This window comes from Pseudocercospora fijiensis, assembly GCF_000340215.1.
Source record: "Pseudocercospora fijiensis CIRAD86 unplaced genomic scaffold MYCFIscaffold_8, whole genome shotgun sequence".
Taxonomy (NCBI): Eukaryota; Fungi; Ascomycota; class Dothideomycetes; order Mycosphaerellales; family Mycosphaerellaceae; genus Pseudocercospora; species Pseudocercospora fijiensis.
The window spans coordinates 1,047,817-1,071,283 of record NW_006921539.1 but is presented as its reverse complement, the minus strand read 5'-3'; the positions used below and the strand labels follow the sequence as shown (position 1 = coordinate 1,071,283).

Genomic DNA, 23,467 nt, shown 5'->3' with positions numbered 1-23,467 from the left:
CAGACAGCCAAGAGATTGCAGATGAGGCATTTGCACGACGAAGCTGCTCACTCAAACATGGAACCAATCTTCGTCCCTTTCAGACAATAGCCCTGTCCATCAAAGATATTTTCAGCGACTTTCCAGCTGGACCAAAAAGCGAAGTGCTGCCGAAGCTTTGCTCAAGTGAGCGTGCGCATTCCTGCGTTTACCGGCAGAGAAATATGGTGGCAGCGCGCGGATGCGCCAATATCAAGAACTTCGTGCGCTTTCTCACAGCAATCCTTGCAAACATGTATGAAGCTGCTGTGCAGTTCTGGCCACGAACCAGAACATCTTGTGGGTGGAAGAAATCTTTAGTGAACAAGGTCTTATCGGTGTCGATGGAGTATTTCTTCAGGAAGCGATACGCCGGTAATGGATCGGGTTCTCGAGGGTGGACCAGAGCAAACCGGGCAGTGTTGGAGTCAAGGTCTCCTTGGCATGTGGACGCTGACCGAACTGGCTTCCATATTGGATTTTGCAGACTGTCCGTCAGTGTCTTCTTCGTGCAATGGCGCGTCTCGAAGGCAGCATGTATCATCCAGCTCGGCAGATGAATGATCCACAAGACTGGTCGGAGTGCCAACAGATGCGAATTCACGGACTTCGCTGCTTTAGAAAAGTCGAATGGTTCGAAACCCCATTTCTGCAACCAATGTATTTATCTCAATGTTCTAAGTGTATCTCCTATAATTGGCCTTCAAAATGCATACGCTTCTGCCAAACGCTTTATAAAGGCTCCTTTTTGGTGTGCTGAATTTGAGTAGAAATCAGCGACGTGTTGTCCCAGTGCTCCGAGCAATACCAAACACCGTCCGTGCGCGACACGCCATAGCCCCTCACAAGTATTGACTGTCGAATTGTTTCTTCTCTGCTTTCCAGCAGCCGTGCTCATCCCCTGGCCATCCTTTGCTGGCCATTCACTGACTGCTGCTGCTGGCCTTACGCATACCCATAATGTCCTCCGTAGGTCTGTGGCACTGCAGCTTGTTGCTGCACATACTGACCACCAAAACCTCCTGCTTGAGGCTGCTGCTGCCTGTGTGGCCCCCACGACTGCGTATTTTGCATATGTGGCGGCACGTTCTGTTGATGGATTGGCTGCTGTTGATACACTGTATGAGGCTGCTGCTGTTGCTGTGCCATCGCAGCTCTTTGATAGGCCATCTGCTGATACTGTGCCGCTGTCGCTGCCTGTATAGCTTGCCGATGCTGCATTTGCATTTGTGCTTCAATTCGCGCTTCCTGCTGCAGGCGGATTTGTTCCTGCTGCCTGGCAAGAACAGCTTGCTGCACCATTCCATTGCGGATACCTGGCCTAAATGCAGCTTTCTCACGCTGGCGGGCCGCTAGAGCGCCCACGAGCCCCGGATTCTGCTCGTCCACCTTGATCATACTCTTCTCTAGCGGGCTCGCAATGAAGTCAAGTAAAGGAGTACCGGTGTTGCGAGCAACATGCATTTGTTCCTTGGCTGACAAGGTCATCCGGTTAGTGACAAGACCTCCATCCGGATCAAGTAAGACACTAGCTCTTTGCGAGTGAGGTCTGTTCGGCGGCGTTCGCCTCTGACCAGTCCAGTCACCTGAGACTGCCCTAGCAAAAGGCGGCGGAGTGTTAGTCATGGTCCGACGTTGCTGCGGCAGATTGCTTGTAGATGCATGGCGTTGATGCGCAAATGGCGGAACGAGAGACCTCCGTGAAATAGCGTATTGAGGTTGCTGCTGAGCAAGTTCAGCTCGGTACTGCACCCATTGCTCGGGTGTAAGAGTCTGTCGCACTTGCTGCGCACTACCAGGAGACGCAGCACCTGGTGCCCAAGCGACGCGGTGTCTGCTCATCCTTGGATCTTCTGCCTCCATTCCTTCAGTTCCCGTCGGTGTAGATGCTCTTGCCGCAAAGTATGATTGGCGATGGCCGCTCTTGCTCTCATTAGGACTAATACCAGCTGGCATGTCGAAATAGCCACTAAGTCGAGATCCGGAGCTCTGCCGCAGCCCATCCGCAGACCTCGATCTTGACCTTCCCTCCATGTCACCTGGTGTGATAGTACCACTGGTGCCCGGTCGAACTGTAGGCTTATAGGTGTACGTGGGTCCGAAATCAATAGTCGGGACTGCCGCAGCGTGTTCCAGCTGGTCTCCGTACCAGGTATCCAAGTTTCCACGTCCATAACCGCGCAGATCAGGCGCAGTCATAGTCGGGTCGCCCACAGTCTTCAGCTTGCCTGCTCGTACATACTCTTTCTGCTTCTTCTGCTGCGGCGCAACCAGCGATGACCGGCTCGCTGTACTCGCATACTCTGGCGCGGAGACGAAAGAATTGGTGTCATTACTACTGTCGTTTAGAATGCTTTCTAGGGCGTCCTCGTCAACAAATCCGATTGCATCATCACTGTAGACGCGTGCCGACGACGCCGGCGAAGCAGGAGAATCCATGTCACGCACCTGTGAATTTCCACCGCGCGATGCGTCGGTTTCTTCTGTAGGAAATTGCGGAAGCTGCTTCGGCACCGGCTTCCGAACCACACTTTCCCTCGACTTTAGCGAAGGCAAGCCGGGCCGGTCATTGCTTGCCAATCCATCAATGCTGGGCTGCTCGCGCGCGTCCATGTAGTTATCGCCATCATATCCCGCATTATTTGGCGAGCCGGGAATCGTGCTCAGTCCTTGAGGAAGGTCTCGCTGGCTGGAACTGCCGTACCCGTTGGCGTAGCCTACGAAACCCTGTGACTGATTAGCAGAAACTCCCAGATGGCTTCGGTGCGGGAGCGCATCGTGCTGCATCCTGCTTTGATCATAATCCTGCACGCCTGTGTTCACCCCAGCTTCTGCTTCCTGCGGACGAGCAGCCTCCTGCATTTGACACAGGGTAGCCGCATCAACATTGGAGTGCTTGCGGAGGAGCTCTGGAGCAACATGTGGCTGGGTCAAAGGTCGACTGTGAGGATTGTGCTGCAGTGCAGGAGGGGTGACCACAGGCTCCGGTGGTGGCATAAATGGCGATGCAGCTTGTTGGGCGACAACCTGCTCGTAAGGAGAGTTTGTCTGATCTCGCTCGCTCTCAAGAGCAGCACCAAGAACGCCACCATGTCTGGGCGGTGCCGGTGGCTCATCGTCATCGCGGCCTTGCTCATACGAAAGACGAGATGGAGTCTCTGTCATGTACTTGCGATAGCCATTCGCGTCAGACACAGAGCGCTTGTGCGGGCTCCCATTGAGAGCGGCAGGAGGCGCAGTGCCAACCCGCTTGGGAGGCTGAATGCCATCAGTTCCAGTTTTCGATGGCGAAGAGGATCTCGAGCCTGGAGTGGAGTGTGCTGCTGGTTCTTGGAATTGAACACCGCCAGTCCGGGTTGGTGGCAATGATTGTCTTGAGGTGGTGTTTCGTCGACTTCCGATGGCACGGTTGGGAGATCCGCGATCCTCCATCTGGGTGGTCATTCTGTTCGAAGTGAGCTTTCTCAGCTCCTTTCGCCACTGCCGTTCACTCCAGTGCTGGCTTCCGTCTGTGTGAATGAGGCCCGAGACATCCAAGATGTCGAGGTGCCCGTAGCGTCGGTTTGAAGGCATAGCGAACATCAGTCCGCGCTGATCAAGTGTGTCTGCAATAAGTCTGGTGGGTCGTCCGTACAGACAAAAAGTGTCGTAGACGGGGAATAGCCACCTAAGCATCATCTCGAACCCGCTGACAGCTGCATGTACCTCTGGCATCACGAATACAAAGCCTTCAGTCGTCGTTTCGGGTGACCCATGAATGGTGACGAGACCTTCAAGTTTGACCAATGTAGACTGGTCAATGAGTGGTTTTGATTGCGGATAGATGGCATATGCCGCGTAGGCATCGTTGATCGTGGCGATGGGCTTCGTTTTCTTGGTGATCTTTCTGGTATCGTAGAATTTGATGTCACCCTTAGGAAGCTGGACTCGTCCATAGGCGCTTCCTTTCTTCAGTGTCTTTTGGGACTTTGCGTACTCTTTCTCGTCGGGTGGAGAGATCACACACCAGCATCTTCTCCATGGCGTGCCAGCTCCGAATCGGACTCTTGCCCAATCATCGTACATGAATCGAGAGCGCTCCATGATCTGCCTGATGTTGTTAAGGTACTTTCCCTTGCCAGCAATCAGAGACCCAGTATAAGCTTCCTGCAACGCAGAGTGTTCGAACATGGCCAGGCGAATACCAGCCGTCCATTGGGTAAGAGAGTTCAGAGAATTGAAGTGTAGAAGGTAGCGATTGTTGGCAGCAGTCGACACGCTGAGCACGTTCTGCAGACTTCCGCCTTGCGCACCATGCATCGGAAGCGATTCGATCTAGACTCGGGGTTAGCTCATCTCATTTTGAGACTGGTCGAGGTGTATGTACCATTTTGATCGAAGCGTCGCTCAAGTTGATGAATGTTGGCACAACCTCGCCATCTTCGCCTGCTGCATCTAGAGCCGCAGCGTCCCAGAGGGAGAGAACAGTGCCCACAAGCTGAGCAAAGCACTCATTCCAGACTCGGTCTTGACTTGGCTTGCCCCGACTATCTAGATCATGCAGCTTCAAGAAGTAACCCTCTTGATAGAGTTTGTTGCTGTGGCTGTTGAGATAGCTGAAGATGGGTGCCAGCTCAGGCGGAGTGTCCTGCGCAACCTCCATCTGGGGTGGATTGTATGTCTGGATCATGCTGAGAGGCCTCGACCCAAAACGAGAATCAGCTCGAGCCTTCGATGGTGTGGCGGGAGAGCGCGGAGGCTGCTGGCCGAAGCCGTCTACTCTCGAGCGTGTTGCCTCCGTGTTGGCGGTGTCGATGTTCAGCGGTTGGCGCTTGGCCGGGTTCTCGTTCTCGCGGTCGTTCGTTGGCGGCGGCGTCGACTTCTGCAATCGTGCTGGCTCCTTCTCGTCGGTCGTCGGCGAACGTGGTGGTTTGTCCTGCGTCCACTGGGACATAAAGGACAGGACTAGACACGCATAAGTCAGGCTGAGGCACTGCAAGGGACGCTGCTTTGTTCGACCGTCGTCACAGCACACAAAGCAGGCCGGCGGTGTTTCCCAGCGCGGGCTGTGGCAGTGTGGCCCTGTGGGTGGGTGCCGCAGGACTGGTTCACGGATATACATACCTCGATTTCTAGGCATGTTGTGCTACTGTCGTCCGCTGTCGTGGGATTTGGTGCACGTTGTCCAGTCTGCCTAATATATCCACGTCGTCGGCCTCCTCTTCCTTGACAATGCAGCCTGTCACGCGGGAGCGTCACAAAGCTGTGGTTGTGGTTGTTCCAGGTTACGCGTTCCGCACGGCTTGCCGCCCGCTGAATGGCCACGCAATGTTCTTTCTGTGCAGCTGGTCAGACGCAAGAAAGTGGCAGAGAGCTGGCCATGCAAGGATGCACGAGCAGTGGCAGTGGCAGTGGCGGGACGACAGTGGAACTAGCAGAGAGAGGCCGTCGACGCTGTTTTGTTAATCCGCTCGGCCCATGGATGGATTTCTCAAAACGATGACGCTGGTCCCCGTACGGTCCGTACCACGTCCACGTCCCTGTCGCGTCCGAAAGTCTGTTGGGCGCCTTGAAGGAAGGGCCGTGCTGAAGGCAAGCAAGAACTTGAAGCAAGTCAACAGATACCGCCAGATTTCCATCTGCAACAATACCAGGTAGCACTCGTCTCGCACTGATCCTACCAAATACCTTAGTGTCCGCCGGCAGCCGCACAACGCACCAGCTGCTGACGACGATTAGGTCTCGGCAAGCAGATCTAGCACCACTGAGGCAATAAGGTAAAGGTACGCGGCGCTCGCAAATCACACTACCTATCCACACTCACGCTATTACTGCAAGGCGCGCCATCATCAATCTGTTGAGAGTTCGATCGCAGGCGAATGTGCGGCCACGCTGCCTGCCTCGCTGTCTCCTTTCACTCACTCAGCTGGAACAGCGCACCACGTCACGTCCACGGTACAGCGTCGTTGCACTCGTCTATGTTGAGGCATTGTGTTGGGCTCAAATACGGCTTCCCGGCATTCTGCAAAGTTCCTACTGTTCACCCGAAGTGCTCGGGCAGACCTCCACTTCAAACCCCAGGCCTTCCGCCGCGCATCTTGGCAGAATGCTGCATGCATCAGCGCATGACATGAGAATGTCACCAGCGAGCCATCGTAGTGTGCGCGGAGTCTGCCAATCACAAAGAACTCCAGCTTATCCAGGGAACATCACAGAACACCGTCACCCCCAAGTTTGGTGTCTGGTCGGGAGGGATCGTCGGTCTGCGGAGGTGCATCTGTCTTCGCCGCGGACAGCGGCAGAAAGGCACCGCGATTCCTGCAGGACGGAATCCTGCTTGCAGATATCCGGAGCCTTTGTGCTCTGTGCTTTGCCTGCGCCATGTCTCAGCTCGCTCATAGCTGGAGACATACCAAGGCTGTACTGTATCTGCTCGCAGAGAGAAGTGAGACCAACTTGCCAACTTAGACAGCAGATGGTATTGGAAGTTAGTGAAGTCAATCTCGACCCAAGAGATAGAGGGCCAATGGCAAGCCAAGCCCAAGATTGAATCCTCCCTCACGTGCACAGCCATCTTAGTCATTAAATCCCTGTCCCAACCACTGAGCTCTGCAACTGCAACGTGCAGACGCGTCGTCCCAGCATCCCGCCTATGCCTGTACCGCATTGCGACTCTTAAGCAAGGCTGACATCTTCGAATTTCACATAGTTGATTTGTACGAAGTCGCAGCCTGGCCCACCTGCTTAACGCAACGCAACCGAGGTCCTCACTCCTTTGTTTTAACCAATTCCCCGCGAAACATCTCGCCAACGCGAACGCGCTGACGCGCTAACTTGTATCACTTGCCGCTTCCTCACACGTCGCCTTCTGAGGGACAGCGCTCCAGCGACTACTGACCTTCAAGGCACCGACTTCGCGCGTGAAAGCTGGTACAAGCTCGTGCGATACCTTCAATAACGGTTCCAGGGCGTGATCTTGGTCATGCCTGTGAAGCAATCGAAGCCAGAGGCCAAGAAGGCCAGAAGCGCAACCTCGAACGGCACGCGCAAGGCCACTCCGGAACAAGCTCCACCAGAACATCGATCGCCCCCGCAGCCGCCTGATCTCTCCGAAGCAGACAAGACCCGACTACGACAATTCCTGGACAGAAATGCCACGCCCTTTACTGTCAAGACCGCCGCGGCGTCGAAGAAGCGCAAGAGGGATGGGCTGGTCCAGGTGCAAGATGATCTGTTCGAGGATAGACTCTCTGTGCAGTATGAGGTCGCACCCAGAGACAAGTGGGAGAGTTTGAGGCGATACAAGAAGTTTACTGGTGAGAATGTGGCCACACACAATCCCTAGGGATTTCATGATTGACGTGTTGAGCAGTTGGCCAGGAGAGCATCGCAACGGGACAATGCATCTATGTGAAGGCAGATGAGTCCGACGCTCCGAACATGAATGCTGCCGAGCAGTGGAAAGCTAAGGTGCTGGAGGTCCGCGCGCTTGATTCAGAACATGTCTACATAAGAGTGGCTTGGCTGAATCGGCCTGAGGACCTACCGGATGGACGCAAACCATATCATGGCAAGCACGAGTTGATCCCTACTAATCAAATGGACGTGATTGACGCTATGGCTGTCAACGGTAGCTTTGATCTTGTACACTGGGACGAGAAGGATGAAGAGTCGCCAATGCCCAGAGAAGACGAATTCTTCTGGCGACAGACCTTCGATTTTGCCAACTCCCGCACCTTCACCGTGAGTGCAACATTGTGATTATCACTGACCCATACTAATAAACTTGGCAGAAGCTGCATCTGATATGTGTGGATGGAGAGCCCATCAACCCCGACCAAGTCATCCTGCAGTGCTCCAATGCCAAATGCCGGAAGTGGATACATGTCAACTGCATCGCGGAGAAAACAGTGGCCGAATATGAGTCGGGTACGTGGCGTTTGCGTCAATTTTGCCTGACTCGTGGCTGACGATTTGGCAGTAAACGAGACTAAGAAAGCTGCAAACACTCCCAAGAAGCGAGGTCGGCCAAAGAATTTGACAATCAGTTCACACGCCAAAGCGAGTGGTGTGGCGAAGAACAAAAAGGGCACAGTCACCGCACACGTCTTCATCAAGGGCTTGCCTGACGGACCCAATGACACTCCGTCCGCCAGCTCTGGAGTCGTGGTGATCGATGGAGATAAGCAAGAGCATGCAGAAGATCTGCTATGCTTACACTGCTCGGAACCTATCATGGACGACTGATCTTGATTGATCATGATGCCGAATGCTCCCCGGTAAATTGCTGCATCTTCGCGAAACCCCACCACCTCTTTCACTAATGCAGGAGAGAGCGAGACGCATGAGCGCGTGGAGCCAGCGTTCACTACGCAAGTGGGCGGCTGCAAAGCGCGCGCACTGCAACGGTTCACATTTGGCAGTCGTAGACAGAGTGTGGGCTTGATGATTTGCGAGCATTGTTACTGTAGCAGAAGCGCCGCATTCTCATATGCCGACAGTGACCTGCATCGTCGGCTGCAGCACCGGGCGCAGATGCTGAGAGGACTGAAGCTTTGATATTGGCGAAGCAAATGCACCAACTAAGGCAGGACAATAATAGCGTTACGATCCGCTCTGGCGCGAGCGGCGAGCCAGGAGGTTCAGAGACGGCACGGCGCGCGGCAAGTAAGAAAGTCATGCCAGGCTGGGCTCTATCGATGGGATGGAGTCATTACAGACTCACAGACAGCTGTCATCGCAACGTCGATGGCTACATTATACGATCTTAGGCAATTCTAGCGGTATGAACCATTCGACAGTTCTCCGGCAGTTTACACCCTGGCACAGTCGGCGGCTAATATTCTAACTCGCTGTGGGACAGTTCTTGATGAATCTCCTCCCACTTTGTAATCCAACGCTGCCCAAAAATCTAACATGATCAGACTGCGCAGAAACGTTGCTCTTGGCTTATTATGCATATTATTGAAGGGGAGAATCAATCGCCAACATGGCCCATCTGTCTCCCAGTGCCCACCACGCTTTTCCTGCAGCCGCGCGAAGCCGAACCGACCACGGCCTGGCTGGTCGTTGATGTCTAAATGATCTGCCCAGGCTCCGCTTTCTGACCCAAAAGCGCGGACTAATAATAACTAGCAAGCTCGAAGCAGACAATGCCACCATAGCACCTACTTATGCAGGAACAGACAGGCACCCCAACGTAGCTATCCCCAGGCGGTGCTTGTGCGCATGGTGTGCAGAGTCGTCTGCAGACCGCCAGAGCGAGAGCGCCAAATAATAATGTCCAACAGCTGGCCTCAGACAGCGTGCTCACAGTACTCCGTAATCAAAACGCAGGGCACATACTGAGTTTCGCTTCCCTGAACGTGCAGCTTGCTCGATGCACGAGCTACAATCTGCAGGCTTCGTGCAGGACTAGGCTAGTAGCATGGAAGCGCAAGTCATGCCCATACATGAAGCCAACCGCAGCACCTAGTTACCACAGACGTGCTGTCTCTCCGATTCTACACCTGATGAGCTGAATCGCAACCGAGCCAGTTCTCGAACGGCTTTCTTCACTACTGCAGCACCGACTTGCTTCTCGCAGCTCTCTGCACACGCCTTCAGCTTCGAAGCGACACCATTGTAGCATCCGCGCTCTAGTCGGTCCTTACCGTGTGGAACCTGGTCATCGTTTCAAGCATACGAAGCTGTCCCCGGAAGCACTATTCGTGCACAGAACGACAACCTGAGGAGCGACACCACCAATATTCCGTCCGAATGGCGAACCCGAACAGCAAAACCCCCAATGCCGACCACCTGGACCCCTCACTCGAGAACCCCGCTGCCGCACCAGCCGGGAACGATGAGTCTGCTGCCAACACCATCACTGCGCAGCCTGTCGTACAACCCGAATATCCCGAGCCAGGTCAGCATCAAGCCGATGCAGGTGCAGGGCCAGTTGCAGGCGACGAGTCGAAGCCGGCAGGGCAACGACAGCAGTCACAGCTACTAGCAGAGCCGGACACGCGACCTGCAGTGCTTGTCATTGGAGGCTTAGGTAGGCATCCGAGAGCTTCAGCCTTTCGGTCGCATATATGTTGAACATCGCATACAGGTTTCATTGGCCGCTTCCTAGCAAGCTACATTCACAAGAACAAGCTCGCTTCCACTCTCCGGCTCGTCGACAAACAACTGCCCCAGCTTGCATCGCTGGCGCCGGAACATCAGGAAGCTTGCTCCACCGACAATTTTGTACAAGCCGATGCCTCCCGTGAGCAATCGCGAAGCCGCGTATTTGATCTTCCACCTGGTCCCGGTGGTGCGAAGCGAGAGTTTGACTACGTCTTTAACTGTGGTGGCGAGACGAGATATTCGCAAGAAGATGAAGTTTACAAGGTGCGAAGCTATGAGCTGAGCTTAACCGTAGGCAAGGAAGCTGCAAGGCGAGGCGTGAAAGCTTTCGTCGAATGTAGTACGGGATCTGTATACAATCCGAACAAGACACCACAGAAAGAGACAGACAAGACAAGCAAGCCACACACCAAGCAGGCAAAATGGAAACTCGCCGCAGACGAAGAGCTGTCGAAAATTGCAGGCTTGAAGTTGGTTATTTTGAGGTTTCCGAACGTATACGGGCCATATGGTGGAAGGGGATGGCTCGGCACGCAGCTTGCACTGGCGCGGGTGTACCAAAGCCGGGAGCCGAAAGATACGATGAAATGGCTATGGTCCGGTGACTTGCGAACCAACACTCTCCACGTGGAAGATGCAGCACGAGCATGTTGGGAGGCAGCCGAATGGCGGTCCAAGAATGACAGCATCCCGAACGTTCAATCGGACGCGATCGTCTTCAACGTCGTGGACAAGGGCGAGACGAAGCAGCGCACTATGGCCGACATTATCAAAGAGCTTTTCGGCATCGAGACAGGCTTCCAAAATGCCTTTGTGAATACCTTTGCGAGACTCAACCTTGAGCATGTGGTGGACGATGTCAATGATGATACACTAGACGACTGGGCGGATCTACAAGAGGCAGCAAACATCATGGATAAAGGCGGGCCACTGAGTCCGTTTATGGAGAAAGAGATCTTGCGGGATGCGGATCTCAGTATAGACGGCAACCGTTTCGAGACAGTTGTCGGGTTCAGGTGAGTTCAGATTCGATCGACGAGCGTGTAATAACGACGATGTGCTAACCCTGCGCGTTCTCCAGACCACAGCATGAGCGAATCACCAAGGATGAAGTTCAAGCCGTGATCGAGAGCTACAAGAGCATGGGCTGGTGGCCTTGACACGGTCCGGATGCGGGCGGAGCAAGTCTTTCCTGCCGGCATATGTAATGATGTGGAACGGCCGATGATATCCTCTTGTTCGTGCGGCATAGCGTTTAGTGCTAATTCGTGTTGTATTTCGATGTAGAGAGTATGCAAAGCAAGAGCAGTACGCGGCTCTGTTGTAGATATCTGTAGTAGCTAAGAATGCCTTTATCTCTGCTTCAGCGCCATGGTGCCTCGAAGTGAATGGCTACATTGACGAAACCCAGCTCTGGGCCTCCATAGTGCCACAGCGCGATGCCATGGTCGCACTGCAGCAGGGTATTATTCGGCAATCGATTCCAAACTTCCAAAGCAGCGTTTGGCAAACAAACATCATAACGACATGGGCCGGTCATGCCGAATCCAGTCCATGTCGCCAATATGAAAGAACGAGAATAGTCACACGCAACCTTTTCCGGGATATCATGACGAAATGAGCAAGCCTTGGGGGCCTCAAGGGCTTCGTATCTGAACACACCGTCGGGTTGATAGGTCACATGTCCTTCCCGCGGGAACGAGCGCAGTATCAACTGCCGCGCGAGAGGGACGATGTGCAGAGATACATCCAGACGAAGCGTCCCCGTAGTGCATCTGTTGTTCTACAGACGTCTTAGCATTTGATTGGCCAGAAAAGACAGTTTCGCGGCTCCCCGGCTCCCCGGCTTCTCCTTTCGAATCCTCCAGGGGTTGCACTTGGGACGTCACCTCACGAATCAGCTCGATTCCTGTGACGCTTCTCCCTCACACGCACATGGCAAACAACAGTGGTGAAACGCACGGAAGCAGCTGGTCGCACACGAGCACGACTTCCGTGTGCCCAGCTCTCGGGTCGTGATGCAGCCTCCAGTCTACTGCTATGGCCTGTATGGACTGATCATGCATAGGAGATTGAGTTTGCGCAAGAGTATTGGTGATCTTGCGATTAAATCCGAAACATGCTTGCCCTGCTTCATGCAGGTACCAGAATTTCGAGACTGGGGGCTTGCCCGACTTCACCTCGGTGCAGTGTGATCGACCATCGCTTGTTGCTTGGAAATGTGCAAACGCCCGTCTTCGAGACGCTGGCACGTGGTGGGGCGAATGGGAAGCAGCAGATCAACTTGCTCGAGCTGTGTGATGCAGGAGGTCTTGATGCTCTCGGCGCCGGAAGCCTGTCTGCTCTCGTGGCAGCACAAAACGTTGGCCGTCTGCGTTCACTCCTTTGATCTGTCCTGCTAACTGTTCTCCTCGGAATTCCCGTCTGGCCTCTCTCGTCCCACCGCGTTGATCGCGTAGTCGCTCCTTTGCTGGACCAGCCAGCAGCACCATGCACCTCTCCACCACGCTCCTTACAGCAGGTCTCGCATTTTTCAGTACCACTGGTTGGGCTGGATATGTGTTACAAGACGATTACTTCTCCGGCGGCACATTCTTTGAAAAATTCGACTTCTTTTCTGACCCAGATCCCACCCATGGATTCGTTTCGTATAAGAACTACGATGCTTGTATCGAGCAGGATCTGATCAGGAATTCTTCGTCGAATATCGTGATGAAGGTCGACGATACGAATGTCACCCCGAATGGAAGACCGAGTGTGAGGATTTCTAGCAAGAATTCGTATAATACTGCTCTGATTGTTTTGGACTTGGATCATATGCCTGGGAGTATTTGTGGACTTTGGTGAGTGGCGGGATATTGTGATCGCGATGGTCGGGACTGATGATTGTGCAGGCCGGCATTCTGGACCCTAGGTCCCAACTGGCCGAACAACGGCGAGGTGGATATCATCGAAGGTGTCAGTTGCAGCACATCAAACTCCATGACGCTGCACACTGGCCCTGGCTGCTCGCTTGACAGCTCCACCAGCTCGAACAAGGCCTTCAGCGGCGCTGTGGAGAATGCCAATTGTGTCTCTGCAGGTGACGACAATACCGGCTGCCAAATCGCGACTTCGAGCACGAACACGTACGGCGCTGGTCTCAACGCGATCAATGGTGGCATCTACGCGATGGAATGGACAACCGACTTCATCTCAATCTGGTTCTTCCCTCGAGGCTCCTACCCCCGCGACGTCCTCGGATCCAATCCCGACCCCTCTGGCTGGGGCCTACCACTCTCAAACTTCAAGCTGAGCTGCGACATCGCCAAATCCTTCCAAGACCATTCGATCGTCTTCGACACAACCTTCTGCGGAGACTGGGCAGGTAGTGCCTGGGCAGGCGATTCTCAATGCAGCGGGTTGGCAGACACCTGTAGTTCGTACGTCGAAAACAATCCGAAAGCTTTCTCCGAAGCTTACTGGTCCGTGAATGCTCTGAAAGTCTACCAGCAAGAAAGCGGCAGCTCCCCATCTTCCGAGCCCTACGCTTCTCCCACAAGCACCCCTGCTTCCGTCTCCAGCTCCGAGCCCGAACCTTCGAGTTACGAGCCCCCGACTTCAGCGCCTCCATACGTCACCTCCTCTCCACCAGCGGCTGCTCCAACGGACAGCGCGGGCCCAGGAAGCTATGGACCTCCAAGCGTCTCCTCATGGGGTCCCGGAGGCTATACCTCGATCGTCGGTCCCGGCGGCAGTGTTGTGGAAAGCCAGCCTCCAGCCTCGACTTCTTGGGGTGGATGGTGGAATAATCCAGATGGTTCTGCTGGGTACAATGGTGGTAGTGGATGGAGTCATGGACATGCGAGACATTTGCGGCAGCATAAGAAGCGACATGGTGGTGGTGGTGGTGGGTTTTAGGATTGCACGGTGTTTGGATTTTGTTTGGATATGATGAACAGGACATGGTCTCGTAGATAGAATAGAGAGACTGGCCATGATGGGTATGACAGAACGCGCATTTTTTATGCTCTTCTTCGATGCTCATTTCTCAACTTCCAGCTCATGCAAATTCCTCGGTTTCCTATGTATGGTCTCGTGGATAGAGAGACTGGTTATGATGGTATGAAAGAACTCGGAATTACTCATGCTCTTCTTCGCTGCAAATTTTTCAGCTTCGAGCTGCACGATTTCTCGGCTTCTAATTATCCCTGAACTCTTCTCTCTCTCTTTAAGACCACGCGTCTTATCCTCTTGCGGAAGCTTGTCAGTGTTGCCGAGCAACCTGCTTGCCCAAGACTCCTGCCCACCAAGTACATGCATGGCCTCGTGGATAGAGGAAGTGGTTATGATTGCATGACGGCCGTGTGTGCTTCTTTTTTTTCGGGACCTCTTTACGTTCAGTTCCAGTCTCGTTTATGCACCCTTCGCCCAATGCTTTGCTTTCTCGCCCTTGTGATCACGCCATCGTACTCATCATCATGGTCCTGCAACTCTCGACATTTCATCAAACCGAATAAAGGTTCCAAGAGCTTCTCTTCACTGCTAACCCAGAAATGTGGCCTTGGCGTATTTGGTGCGGTAGCAATTCTCGTCACCTTCCTTGTGCTCGTGATATTTGCACTTGGCCGTGGCGACTAGGACGCTTTCGTCTTTCCCTCCCTTTAGCTCCTCCCCTAGCTTTTTTGCAACGTCAACCAAGAAGGCCGGGTGATCTTGCTCTTCGACCAGGCGGGTGGCACCTTTCGTGGCCATGAGATGGACAAGTGCTTGGCGAATCTTCGCGCCTGGTGCTGTTTTGTCATACAGCTTGATTCTGTCGCTGGTAGCCGGAACATAGTATACCTCGTTGTCGGGTGTCAAGCTGCCAGCAATCATGGCATCTGTCACTGCGTCCTTGAAATCAACGTCCATCAGCATATCACCTAGAGCGTATGCTTCGATCAAGTCTGCCACGGACATTTTGTCTCGAGTCTGGTCTGCATTGATGTCGAGAAATAATTGGCGAGTAGAGCCAATTGAGATACACATTGAATATCTCGGGTGATTCGGCGGGCAGTGCGACGATTCCATTTCGCCCGGATGGCCACTCCTTCTTGAGCGCACTCTTGAAAAATTCCGACGATTCCGCGATTCTGTCTCCGTTGACGTGGAAAATGGTCGCGGGCTGACCGACTTTGACAACTATCGCCTTCGCTGCGAATCTGCTCTGTGTCAGAAGATGAGCCCCTTTTTTTCAAGGCAGCACTCACTGTATAGCACCAGATCTGGGGCGCAGAACGTGCGTCAATGTCTTGTCGTCAGCCATCTTCCGAGACACAAATCAGGCGTGAGGTTGGTGTCGTGTCGTGTCGTGGAGAAAATCTGTAGTCCAGAATATTTCGTGCAGATCGGGAGGGCGGAAAGCGTTGAGCTAGCGCCTTCGCCGGTGAAGTTGGCGGCTTTGCATACGTGAAAGCTGATGACAGAACACTCTGCCAAGACCATGAAGTGATGACGAAGCGACTGCGTGATCGATCCCTCTTATGGATCAGAATTGCCTACAGCTTTTCTCGTTGGACGGTGCTCGACTCCATTGTTGCGTGCCAGGTGATTTCTAGCTCATTTCTCGCTGTTATGATTCCTTCTCCAACACCTGAAGTCCGACTGAAGAACTCTCCGTGAAGCGCATCACGAGAGATCGAAACCTGGTCTCGACTCGCCACTGCCCAACAGCGGGTAAGGATTTGATGTTGTTGAAAGTGATGTTCTCGGATGAGGTTCGATCTGCGTGAAATCTGTCGATGCATGCAAGCAGTCGTGGATCCTCGCTGGTATAGAACGCCATTACTCAGCAAGCTTCGATGGAGATTGTATACCCAATCCGGTAGTCAATCTGCCTGCCACCGGAACATCCATCACGATAGGGTATGAAACGGTGCTCACAACCGCGTACAGAAAGTCCTAACCTTCCAAGTCACTGCATCATCTCGCAAGAGTGAACGATTTTCATCGACCACACTTAAACATCAAAACCATATCGACCAAGCCGATCATCCTCTACGGCTACAAGTCTGGCCTAAATCCATAGAAGGTCGTACTGATTCTTGAAGAGCTGGGCCTGCCTTATAAGCACAGATTCCTGGAGATGGAAGAGCTGAAGAAAGAGCCTTTCGAGTCAATTAACCCAAACGGAAGAGTGCCTGCAATGGAAGATCCGAATAGCGGGTTAGTGGTCTGGGAGGTAAATTCCCTGGCTCTTTGTGAGGCTTTCACCAGATTCTGACCAGATTTTATAGCCGGGTGCTTGCATCGACTACCTCTGCGAGACATACGATAAGGACTCAAGGCTCACGCCAAAAGATCCCCAAGAAAAGCTCTAGGAAACGAATGACAGCCCGGTCGAGATGGGTTAGCAGCTCGTGTAAGAATGCATGTTCAACGTAGAAAACGATGTATACCGAAAGCAGGTACCGTAAGTCGTATCCATGTCGGCATAGCCGATGCTCGAACAAGCTCGTGCTGCCATGCTGAGAAAGAGCGATTCACGCTAGTGAACTCATGTTGGGGGCGACTAAGGCAATAGTGACCTTCGAACACCCTCGAATGCAAGGTTTGGGTACGTCAAAGAGCACAGGCATGCTTTCTTGACTGGTTCTTGACATTGTAGCCGCAAATAAGGCACAATCGTTGCCTAGTGAATAGCTGAGTGATAGGCTAAGGCGCTCTAAAGCCTGAACAACCAGCTCAGAATGGCGCCCTCAAGAAGTGCTGCAAGACGCTGCAAAATTTCGAGCCGAGGTCACTAGGTGGTGGGCGAAGGTCCAGGGCAATGATAGCTCCATGTGCCCTGATGCAGCTGTGCAGGGCGAGGGCGAGGTTTGGTGCTCCGGGAACTACAGCTTTCATGCAGCTCACTAGGATCCTATGCCGGTCGGAAGAAGGCTGTGCCCAAGTCATTGCAACTCAGAGGCGGCCGAGAGACTCCCTCGCCCACAGGCAAGATTGGCTCTCTAGAGATAGGTAAATCTCGCTTGAATGAACTGCACAGCCTCAATGTACAGTGAGTTTCTAGAACCTAGAATCGCCCCATTGCCGCGAGCAAAACAATATTTGCAGCTTCGAAATCTTCAAGTGTGGGCGCCGTGCAGTGCTAGGAGGATGTACCCGAAGGTTTACTTGGAGCCCGTGCCAGTACTGATGATCAGCCGAGAATGATTGCGCCGGATCGACAGCACTGTCGCCGGGACTAGCTTCACACGTCCACGATAGAAGGTCAAGCTAGCTTTGTAGACCTAGTTGCTGCGCTTATGAATGTTCATCGCAAATGAAACGTCTGGAATCCAGCTTTGATTTCAGACTCGGTTCGACCATCTTCCAGCTCGTCCGATTCGAACCAATTGTAGCGGCTGGTGTAGACTGTGTCTCCGGGAACCATGCCGAGGCCCCGAAATTGGAAGTAGTCTTCGCGTGCGTGCAACCAAATAAAAACTTCAGGCTGCGGATGATGAAAAGGCTGGGAGTAGCAGAGTCGTACAAAGTAATCGCCGCTCTGGACTACAGCTGGTCCGAGAGCTTCAACTCCATTCGAAAGAGTTATCAAGGACGCAGATCCGCTAACTCCATTGGCATAGTCGAGCCATGGCTCGGCCAAATCCATTGAATCGAAATGCTCCGGGGCTTTCAACCAGGTGCCGTTAAGTCGCGAGAGAGTGACCTTATCTGATGTAAGGACTGGCCTACATTGGATCGCAGTGCCAAGTGTCCTGCCAAACAGGTCCAAAGTTGGCCATTGGAAGTCACCCATAACAATTTTTCGGAGTAAGCTAGGATAAAGGGAAGAACATGGCTCTTGGTGTTTGGCCGCGAACTCAACGGCCCACGACGCAAAGCCTCGGTCTTTCCCCTCACAGAAAGTCACATATGCCCATAGCACGATGGTTGAAGATTTGAGGGACGCCGCAGTAGCTCGTGCGCAGACTTCAGGATACATTACCGTATAGTCTGGAGGGACGAACTGCTTCTCCTTCTCCGGGAGGATACCGTGGACACTGTAGACCATGTCTCTTGGATCTGATGCCGATAACCCGTGCATCAGCTTTATTAGCTGGTTCAAGCCAACAAAGCCAATTACCGCGCTTGACATAGGGAGTGTAGTTAGCCTAGAACGAATGGATTCAAGATCTTCCGCGGACAGCGCCAGTCGCCTGATGGCAGTCGCCAAATCGAAAGGTTTTATCCCAAAGCTCCAATACAAGTCACGACGTACTTCGGCGGCAGCACGCCCAAGACATAACCTTAGTTTCCGCGAGAACAGATATTCTTGCAAAGTCCAAGCCCGTGAATGCCATGGCGCGACTTTATTGGAAGCCTTTGGCGTCAGAAACGGCGATCTCAGCAGCCATAGACCCCAAGCCAGGTCGCTCCTTGCTTTGAGCCAGCCTCGTCTCAGATTGCTGAACTGAGAAAGCCTCCAAGGTAAATACTGCACGAAGATGTACTTGAGATGAATTGACCTCGCAGTTGGAGATTCGCCGAGCCAAACATTGACAATCGCAGCACGGAGATAGGTTTCAGCCATGTCTGCAACTTGGTCGGCTTTCTCAACGTCATCGAGCTGATTGATGCAGACAGCGTCTACCCATAGCGTCCGGATGCTCCGCCTTTTGCGCAGTCTTCGCAAGGCCAGAAACAAGTTGTCGGTGATGGGCAGTTCGTGCTTTGTATCTAGAGTCAAGGTCCTGCCGTCAGTCGCGGGGCCCCAGACGTAGGACAAAGCTTCGTATGCGGTCGAGTCTCGAGGAACAGTTCTCAGACGACCGCGAATATCATCCTTCCAGGAGCCAGGCTGCAGATCTAGAACGCGAATTTGATTGGCATTGTTCAATCGTTCGTAAGGATAGCGATTTGCACTGGCTTGCTGCCCGGCCATTGAAAGTGTCGGAGTCGTTTTCTCTGCTTCCTAGGTTGCTCGGTTGGCAGGCATGTTTGGCTAATTATCAGAGCAATGAGGCAGAATGCAAGAAGGCTGGCCTAGATAAATGAAGAGGTGACTTGCTGCGCCACACGCCTTTCCACTTCTGGATGTCGAAATGCCTTGTATTGAAGGTCCTGAGGATGTTCATCACGTGCATGATGCCTTATGCTGCAACTGCAACTGTATACTTCATCTTCGGACTTTGTAGACTAGTCCTTCTTCCTAATACATCAGTCACATCAAGTGTTTTCTTGTGTAGCTCTTTGTGCATCTTCTCGCACTGTAGCTGCTGCTTCTGTAGGGAAGCCTTGCGAATACGGCAGACACATCCAGATTTCCTCCCCTCAAAGTCGAAACCGCATATCGAGTGATTTGCAGCATCGAGGTTTGCCACTTCTCAAGGCTTACTCATCATCTCATCCCGCCGAATCACCAAGCAGCAGAAATTTCTTCTTCTTCTTCTTCTTCTTCTTCTTCTTCTTCTTCATTGCTTTGCTGGACGTTGAGAAACAAAAAAGAGCTTCAACAAGCATCAGGATGGATCTCCACAACCCGGCATCAGTCGAAACATGACACTTCCCTCTTCAGTGCTGCATTGCATTGCATGATGCAGTAGATGCATCAAAGCGAAACCATCGGTCGGTGGAGCCTTTGATGGAGTTGACAGCTGCGAAGTCGATCTCGTGAAACGGTACACCGAGCAAGTCCGGAATCTTGATACGTATGCCCCTGCCTTGCGCAAGGCGACTTCACGAAAAGATGCACTCAGCTCTAAACAGACAGGCTACAAATATCAAAGAAAACTTTACATGATGAACGGGAATGCTAAGGCATTCTCTTCCGACGTCCCATTGTGACTTCCGAGCAACTTTCCTGCTCGTACTGTTTTTCGCGCCATCAACGCCGCGCAAGCTTTACAAGCAAAGAGCCTCGCCGCCTCTACCGCCCCTACCGCCTCTACCGCCTCTACCGCCATTCATCGTCCTTCCGTACCTCTACTCTGTAAATTGCAGCATTCGCTATGCTTGCCCCATCCCTCCCCGCCGTCATGAAGTTGGATATTACAATACATTAATGGGAGTGATCGTGCCCGTCATGGGAATGTGAGTCGGTGCCCTTCTTGTTTGCCGGTGGGCAGCAGCTCTTGCCACCACCACCGCAGTCATCTCCGCAGTCCAGCAGGCATGAGTTGTCGGGGGTGCCTTGTTGCTTGGGAGAGCCGTGACCGGATGGGCCGCCATGGCTGTGCTCATCATCGCCAAACTCAGAATCTGCGTGGAATTCTGGCTGGATGGTCGATGAGTGAATACCATATTCGTGGAGACATTTGCGGATGTCGGACGCCAATTCCATGTATCGTTGCGAGCCCTCGCCCTTGAAGTTGAAGGTGACACGCACGTGCAAGCTAGCGACCAGTTTGGTGTCGCTCAACTGCCAGACGTGGAGATGGTGACAGCTGTCAATGCCTGGAAGATCTTCGATGTCGTCCCGGATATCGTCGACCTCGATGCCGTGCGGCACAGCTTGTAAGAGAATTCTGCTGGCTGCCTTGCAAAGCGGAATGGCGGATGCGAGAATGATGCAGGTGATGACCAGGGATATAGCAGGATCGAAGTAGAAGCGGCCCGGGAATTTGGTGAGCCAGATGATCAGCGCCGTCGCGATCACACCAATGTTGCCAAGCGCATCGCCCATAACGTGGAGGAAGATGCCCTTCATGTTCAAGTCGCCGTGTGAGTGACCGGCACCCTTGCCTGGTTCCCGTGGCTGCGCGTGCTTGTGGTCCTTGTGGTCGAAAGACTTGGGCTTAGCAGATGCGGACTGAGTTGTACCATATGCAATCTTTTGTCCGTTTCCACCAAGCAATGGCTCGAATTGGTCGCTCTTTGGCACGTCTTCGCCCTGCACCGCCGTCTCCAGCGGCTCCTCGTCCGACTCCACCGCCTCCATGCGACCGGCTGCGATGATGGAGTTTCTGAAAGCGCTTGGACCCGGATACTCTTCTGGCAAGAAACCTCTCGAGGTCGATCGACTGTGTCTGCGCGCCTTCTTTGAAGATGGGCTCATGACGTTCACCGCAGTCGAATCGCTGGCGGTATCTTGACGCGCGACATCTGCATCGCCGTTGGCCTTGCTCTTAGTTGGAGTTGGTTGGGCGTGCGCATGTCCGGCGTGCTCTTCATGACTATGATCGTGGCCGGCATGACCCTCTTCAGCATGTCTGGCTTCATTGGAAGGACCGTGGCTGTGTCCGCCATGACTGTGACTGTGATCATGGAAGAGCACCAGGCCGACGAGATTGGAAGCCAGACCAAGGCATCCCACAATCAAGACCAGCTTTGGGTTGCTGACCTCCTGCGGTTCCACGAATCGTTGGATGGCATCAAGGAAGATGGTCACGCACAGTGCCACCAAGAAGACACCGTTGACCAATGCTCCGAGCGTTTCTGCGCGCTGGTATCCATACGTGTACATCTTGGGGGCGGAAGTCTTGTTTGCCATCTTGACTGCCCACAATCCGACGCAGAGCGACAAGACATCGTTGAGCATGTGGAAGGAATCGGCCACCAGGGCCAGCGAGTGTACAGCATAACCGGTGATCAGCTCGAGCAGGAAGAAGGCGCTGTCGATGGCCAGCAGGATGATAATGCGCGTCGATTTGGAGAGGGCCATGGTGGGCAAGCGGCAAGCAGAGGCCGATCGGGGTGGAAGGGTAGGAGGTTTGCAGAGCAGTGCGGCGCTCTGGAGCGGGAACTGGAGCTGGGAGAGGCCGCGTTATCTGCCCTCCTTCTCCTATAAAGTGTTTTCGGAGGTGAAGCTGGGAAGGACCATGGAAGCGAAGCGGGCACAATCAATGCGACTGTGCGGAGTCCGGGGGAAGTGTGCGTGTGCGTGTCGAGAAAGACAGAGTTCGTTCTAAACTTGCGTATCGTCTGCCGACATGCCGGTATCGCAAGACGTCAAGGATTTGCAATCAGCGCTTCACGGCGTCAATTGAAAATTCTACAGGTGTCGCCTTGCAGTGTATCGCTGCGTAGCAACCGACCACCTCTGCCCCGCTCCCTGCACCTTTTCTGTGCTCGCTTCTGTGAGAGTCGACGGTCGACGTTCTTGCCCGACATCGTTCAAAGCAGAAGTCGCAGTCGCCTCCACCACTTCTGACGATCCCTGCATCTCGCACGCCATCGAGGCTCGACCCTTTCATCCACTAGCTTTCCCACAACACCTCCTCCAAACGTACGATATCCGTTCATCGTCCTGAATACCATGTCATATTCATGCGACAAATGCTGAAGTAATCCCATATTGAACCTCGTGTCCCACCAAAGGGAAGTATGCATCGCCATGTCTTTTTTCTTCACCTCCAGCCAATAGCTTGGCCACGCTAGATCCTCTCTGCAAGAAGGCCGGCAGCGGCGGCCCTTGCATCATGTGTCAAGAATGCGTGGCGTTTGGTCGCCGAGCGCAGCGCGGTGGGACGAGAAGACGCGCAGGTAGGGAAGTTGGATATAGATAAGCTGACAATGTCCAAAACAACAACATTTCCCATTGGAGACAATGAGCGATGGAGAGCGATTCTACCGCAAAGGGAGACCGTACGGCGTATGATACGGATGGAGCGTTGGTCGAGCACACCCGCGGCGACTTGATTCCCGAGCCAGAGCCTGCTTATATCCCGGATGGTATACCAGATGATGAACGGGAAGCGCAGGAGCTTCATCAAGTGGCAAGTGAGCCTCGAGAACGAATTAGTCGCATTCTGAGCCCTGGAACAACAGCGCAAGAGTCTTGGTTTGGTCCTGTGAAGAACTTCTGGAGGCATCACGTTAGGATTGATGTGCCGCACGTGGATTGCAGAGATCATCTTGGTGAGTCAGCTATTCTATTTCCTGCTACGTTTCGTCTTGGGTAGCAGTGCCAGAAACGGACTGCTATATGTCAGGGAATACACCAGCGCAAAGGATTCCTGGGGACGAAAGCTCGGCCCTGGAAGTCATAGCGCGCCCTCCAGATGTCGACAGTCTTTCCTGCACTTTTGTTTCGACCATCCAGGGGTTGTTCAACTCGACCAAGTCAGCGTAGTCAACGAGAGCAAAGCTGGCCGGACATGGATAACAACAACATGGTTGAAGCTGTAACCAGCCGTAGAACGGATCTCTCTCCGCTTCCAGAATCAGGATACCCCAAGTACATCAGGATGCGAATGACTCGGGCGTAGATTGGGCAAACTCAATGGTCCGGCATATGTCAATGACCCAGGAGCAGCCGAAGAATAAACATACCACGATACCTCGCCTGAGAGTCGTACCGTCCCACAGCCAGATGATGCTGATCCACCCTCCAGGAGAGCAAGAATGCTCATGGCCTGTCTAGAAGAAGCACTGGCAAGAAATCCAGAATACCCGCAGAACCCCCCCCCCC

General features: G+C 53.4%; 8 protein-coding genes across 8 annotated transcripts in view; 5 read left to right on the top strand and 3 right to left on the bottom strand.

The window, feature by feature from the left end:
• Positions 1-3,534: 3,534 nt before the first annotated feature.
• MYCFIDRAFT_167134 (uncharacterized protein) lies at positions 3,535-5,583 on the bottom strand (the record flags this gene model as incomplete). The annotated part of the gene is made up of 3 exons (XM_007931819.1): positions 5,122-5,583; positions 4,385-4,962; positions 3,535-4,332 (listed from the first exon to the last, which is right to left on the bottom strand). Coding segments are annotated over exons 1-3 (1,392 nt in total), but the record flags the coding sequence as incomplete, so codon positions are not given.
• Positions 5,584-6,737: 1,154 nt separating this feature from the next.
• Positions 6,738-8,803, top strand: MYCFIDRAFT_87401 (uncharacterized protein). The gene is made up of 4 exons (XM_007931818.1): positions 6,738-7,313; positions 7,370-7,740; positions 7,791-7,926; positions 7,979-8,803. Exons 1-4 carry the CDS (start codon positions 6,980-6,982, stop codon positions 8,242-8,244), a joined length of 1,107 nt encoding a protein of 368 aa, XP_007930009.1. The 5' UTR covers positions 6,738-6,979; the 3' UTR covers positions 8,245-8,803.
• Positions 8,109-8,803, top strand: MYCFIDRAFT_212170 (uncharacterized protein). The gene has a single exon (XM_007931817.1). It carries the CDS (start codon positions 8,571-8,573, stop codon positions 8,766-8,768), a length of 198 nt encoding a protein of 65 aa, XP_007930008.1. The 5' UTR covers positions 8,109-8,570; the 3' UTR covers positions 8,769-8,803.
• A 953-nt stretch (positions 8,804-9,756) lies between these two features.
• MYCFIDRAFT_190219 (uncharacterized protein) lies at positions 9,757-11,270 on the top strand (the record flags this gene model as incomplete). Its single annotated transcript, XM_007931816.1, has 4 exons — positions 9,757-9,904; positions 9,992-10,036; positions 10,094-11,126; positions 11,192-11,270. 4 exons carry the CDS (start codon positions 9,757-9,759, stop codon positions 11,268-11,270), a joined length of 1,305 nt encoding a protein of 434 aa, XP_007930007.1.
• A 1,330-nt stretch (positions 11,271-12,600) lies between these two features.
• MYCFIDRAFT_119946 (glycoside hydrolase family 16 protein) lies at positions 12,601-13,617 on the top strand (the record flags this gene model as incomplete). The annotated part of the gene is made up of 2 exons (XM_007931815.1): positions 12,601-12,953; positions 13,005-13,617. Coding segments are annotated over 2 exons (966 nt in total), but the record flags the coding sequence as incomplete, so codon positions are not given.
• A 1,017-nt stretch (positions 13,618-14,634) lies between these two features.
• MYCFIDRAFT_199058 (uncharacterized protein) lies at positions 14,635-15,051 on the bottom strand (the record flags this gene model as incomplete). Its single annotated transcript, XM_007931814.1, has 1 exon — positions 14,635-15,051. The coding sequence occupies one exon, from the start codon at positions 15,049-15,051 to the stop codon at positions 14,635-14,637; it is 417 nt and encodes a 138-aa protein (XP_007930005.1).
• Positions 15,052-19,746: 4,695 nt separating this feature from the next.
• On the bottom strand, positions 19,747-21,835 carry MYCFIDRAFT_212169 (uncharacterized protein). Its single transcript, XM_007931813.1, has one exon. The coding sequence runs from the start codon at positions 21,716-21,718 to the stop codon at positions 20,117-20,119; it is 1,602 nt and encodes a 533-aa protein (XP_007930004.1). The 5' UTR covers positions 21,719-21,835; the 3' UTR covers positions 19,747-20,116.
• A 775-nt stretch (positions 21,836-22,610) lies between these two features.
• Positions 22,611-23,467, top strand: part of MYCFIDRAFT_143425 (uncharacterized protein) — a gene marked incomplete at both ends in the record, with an annotated part of 1,397 nt that continues 540 nt past the window's right edge. The window contains one exon of the mRNA XM_007931812.1: positions 22,611-22,914. Coding sequence (XP_007930003.1) covers positions 22,611-22,914 — 304 coding nt within the window. The remainder of the gene's footprint in view (positions 22,915-23,467) is intronic.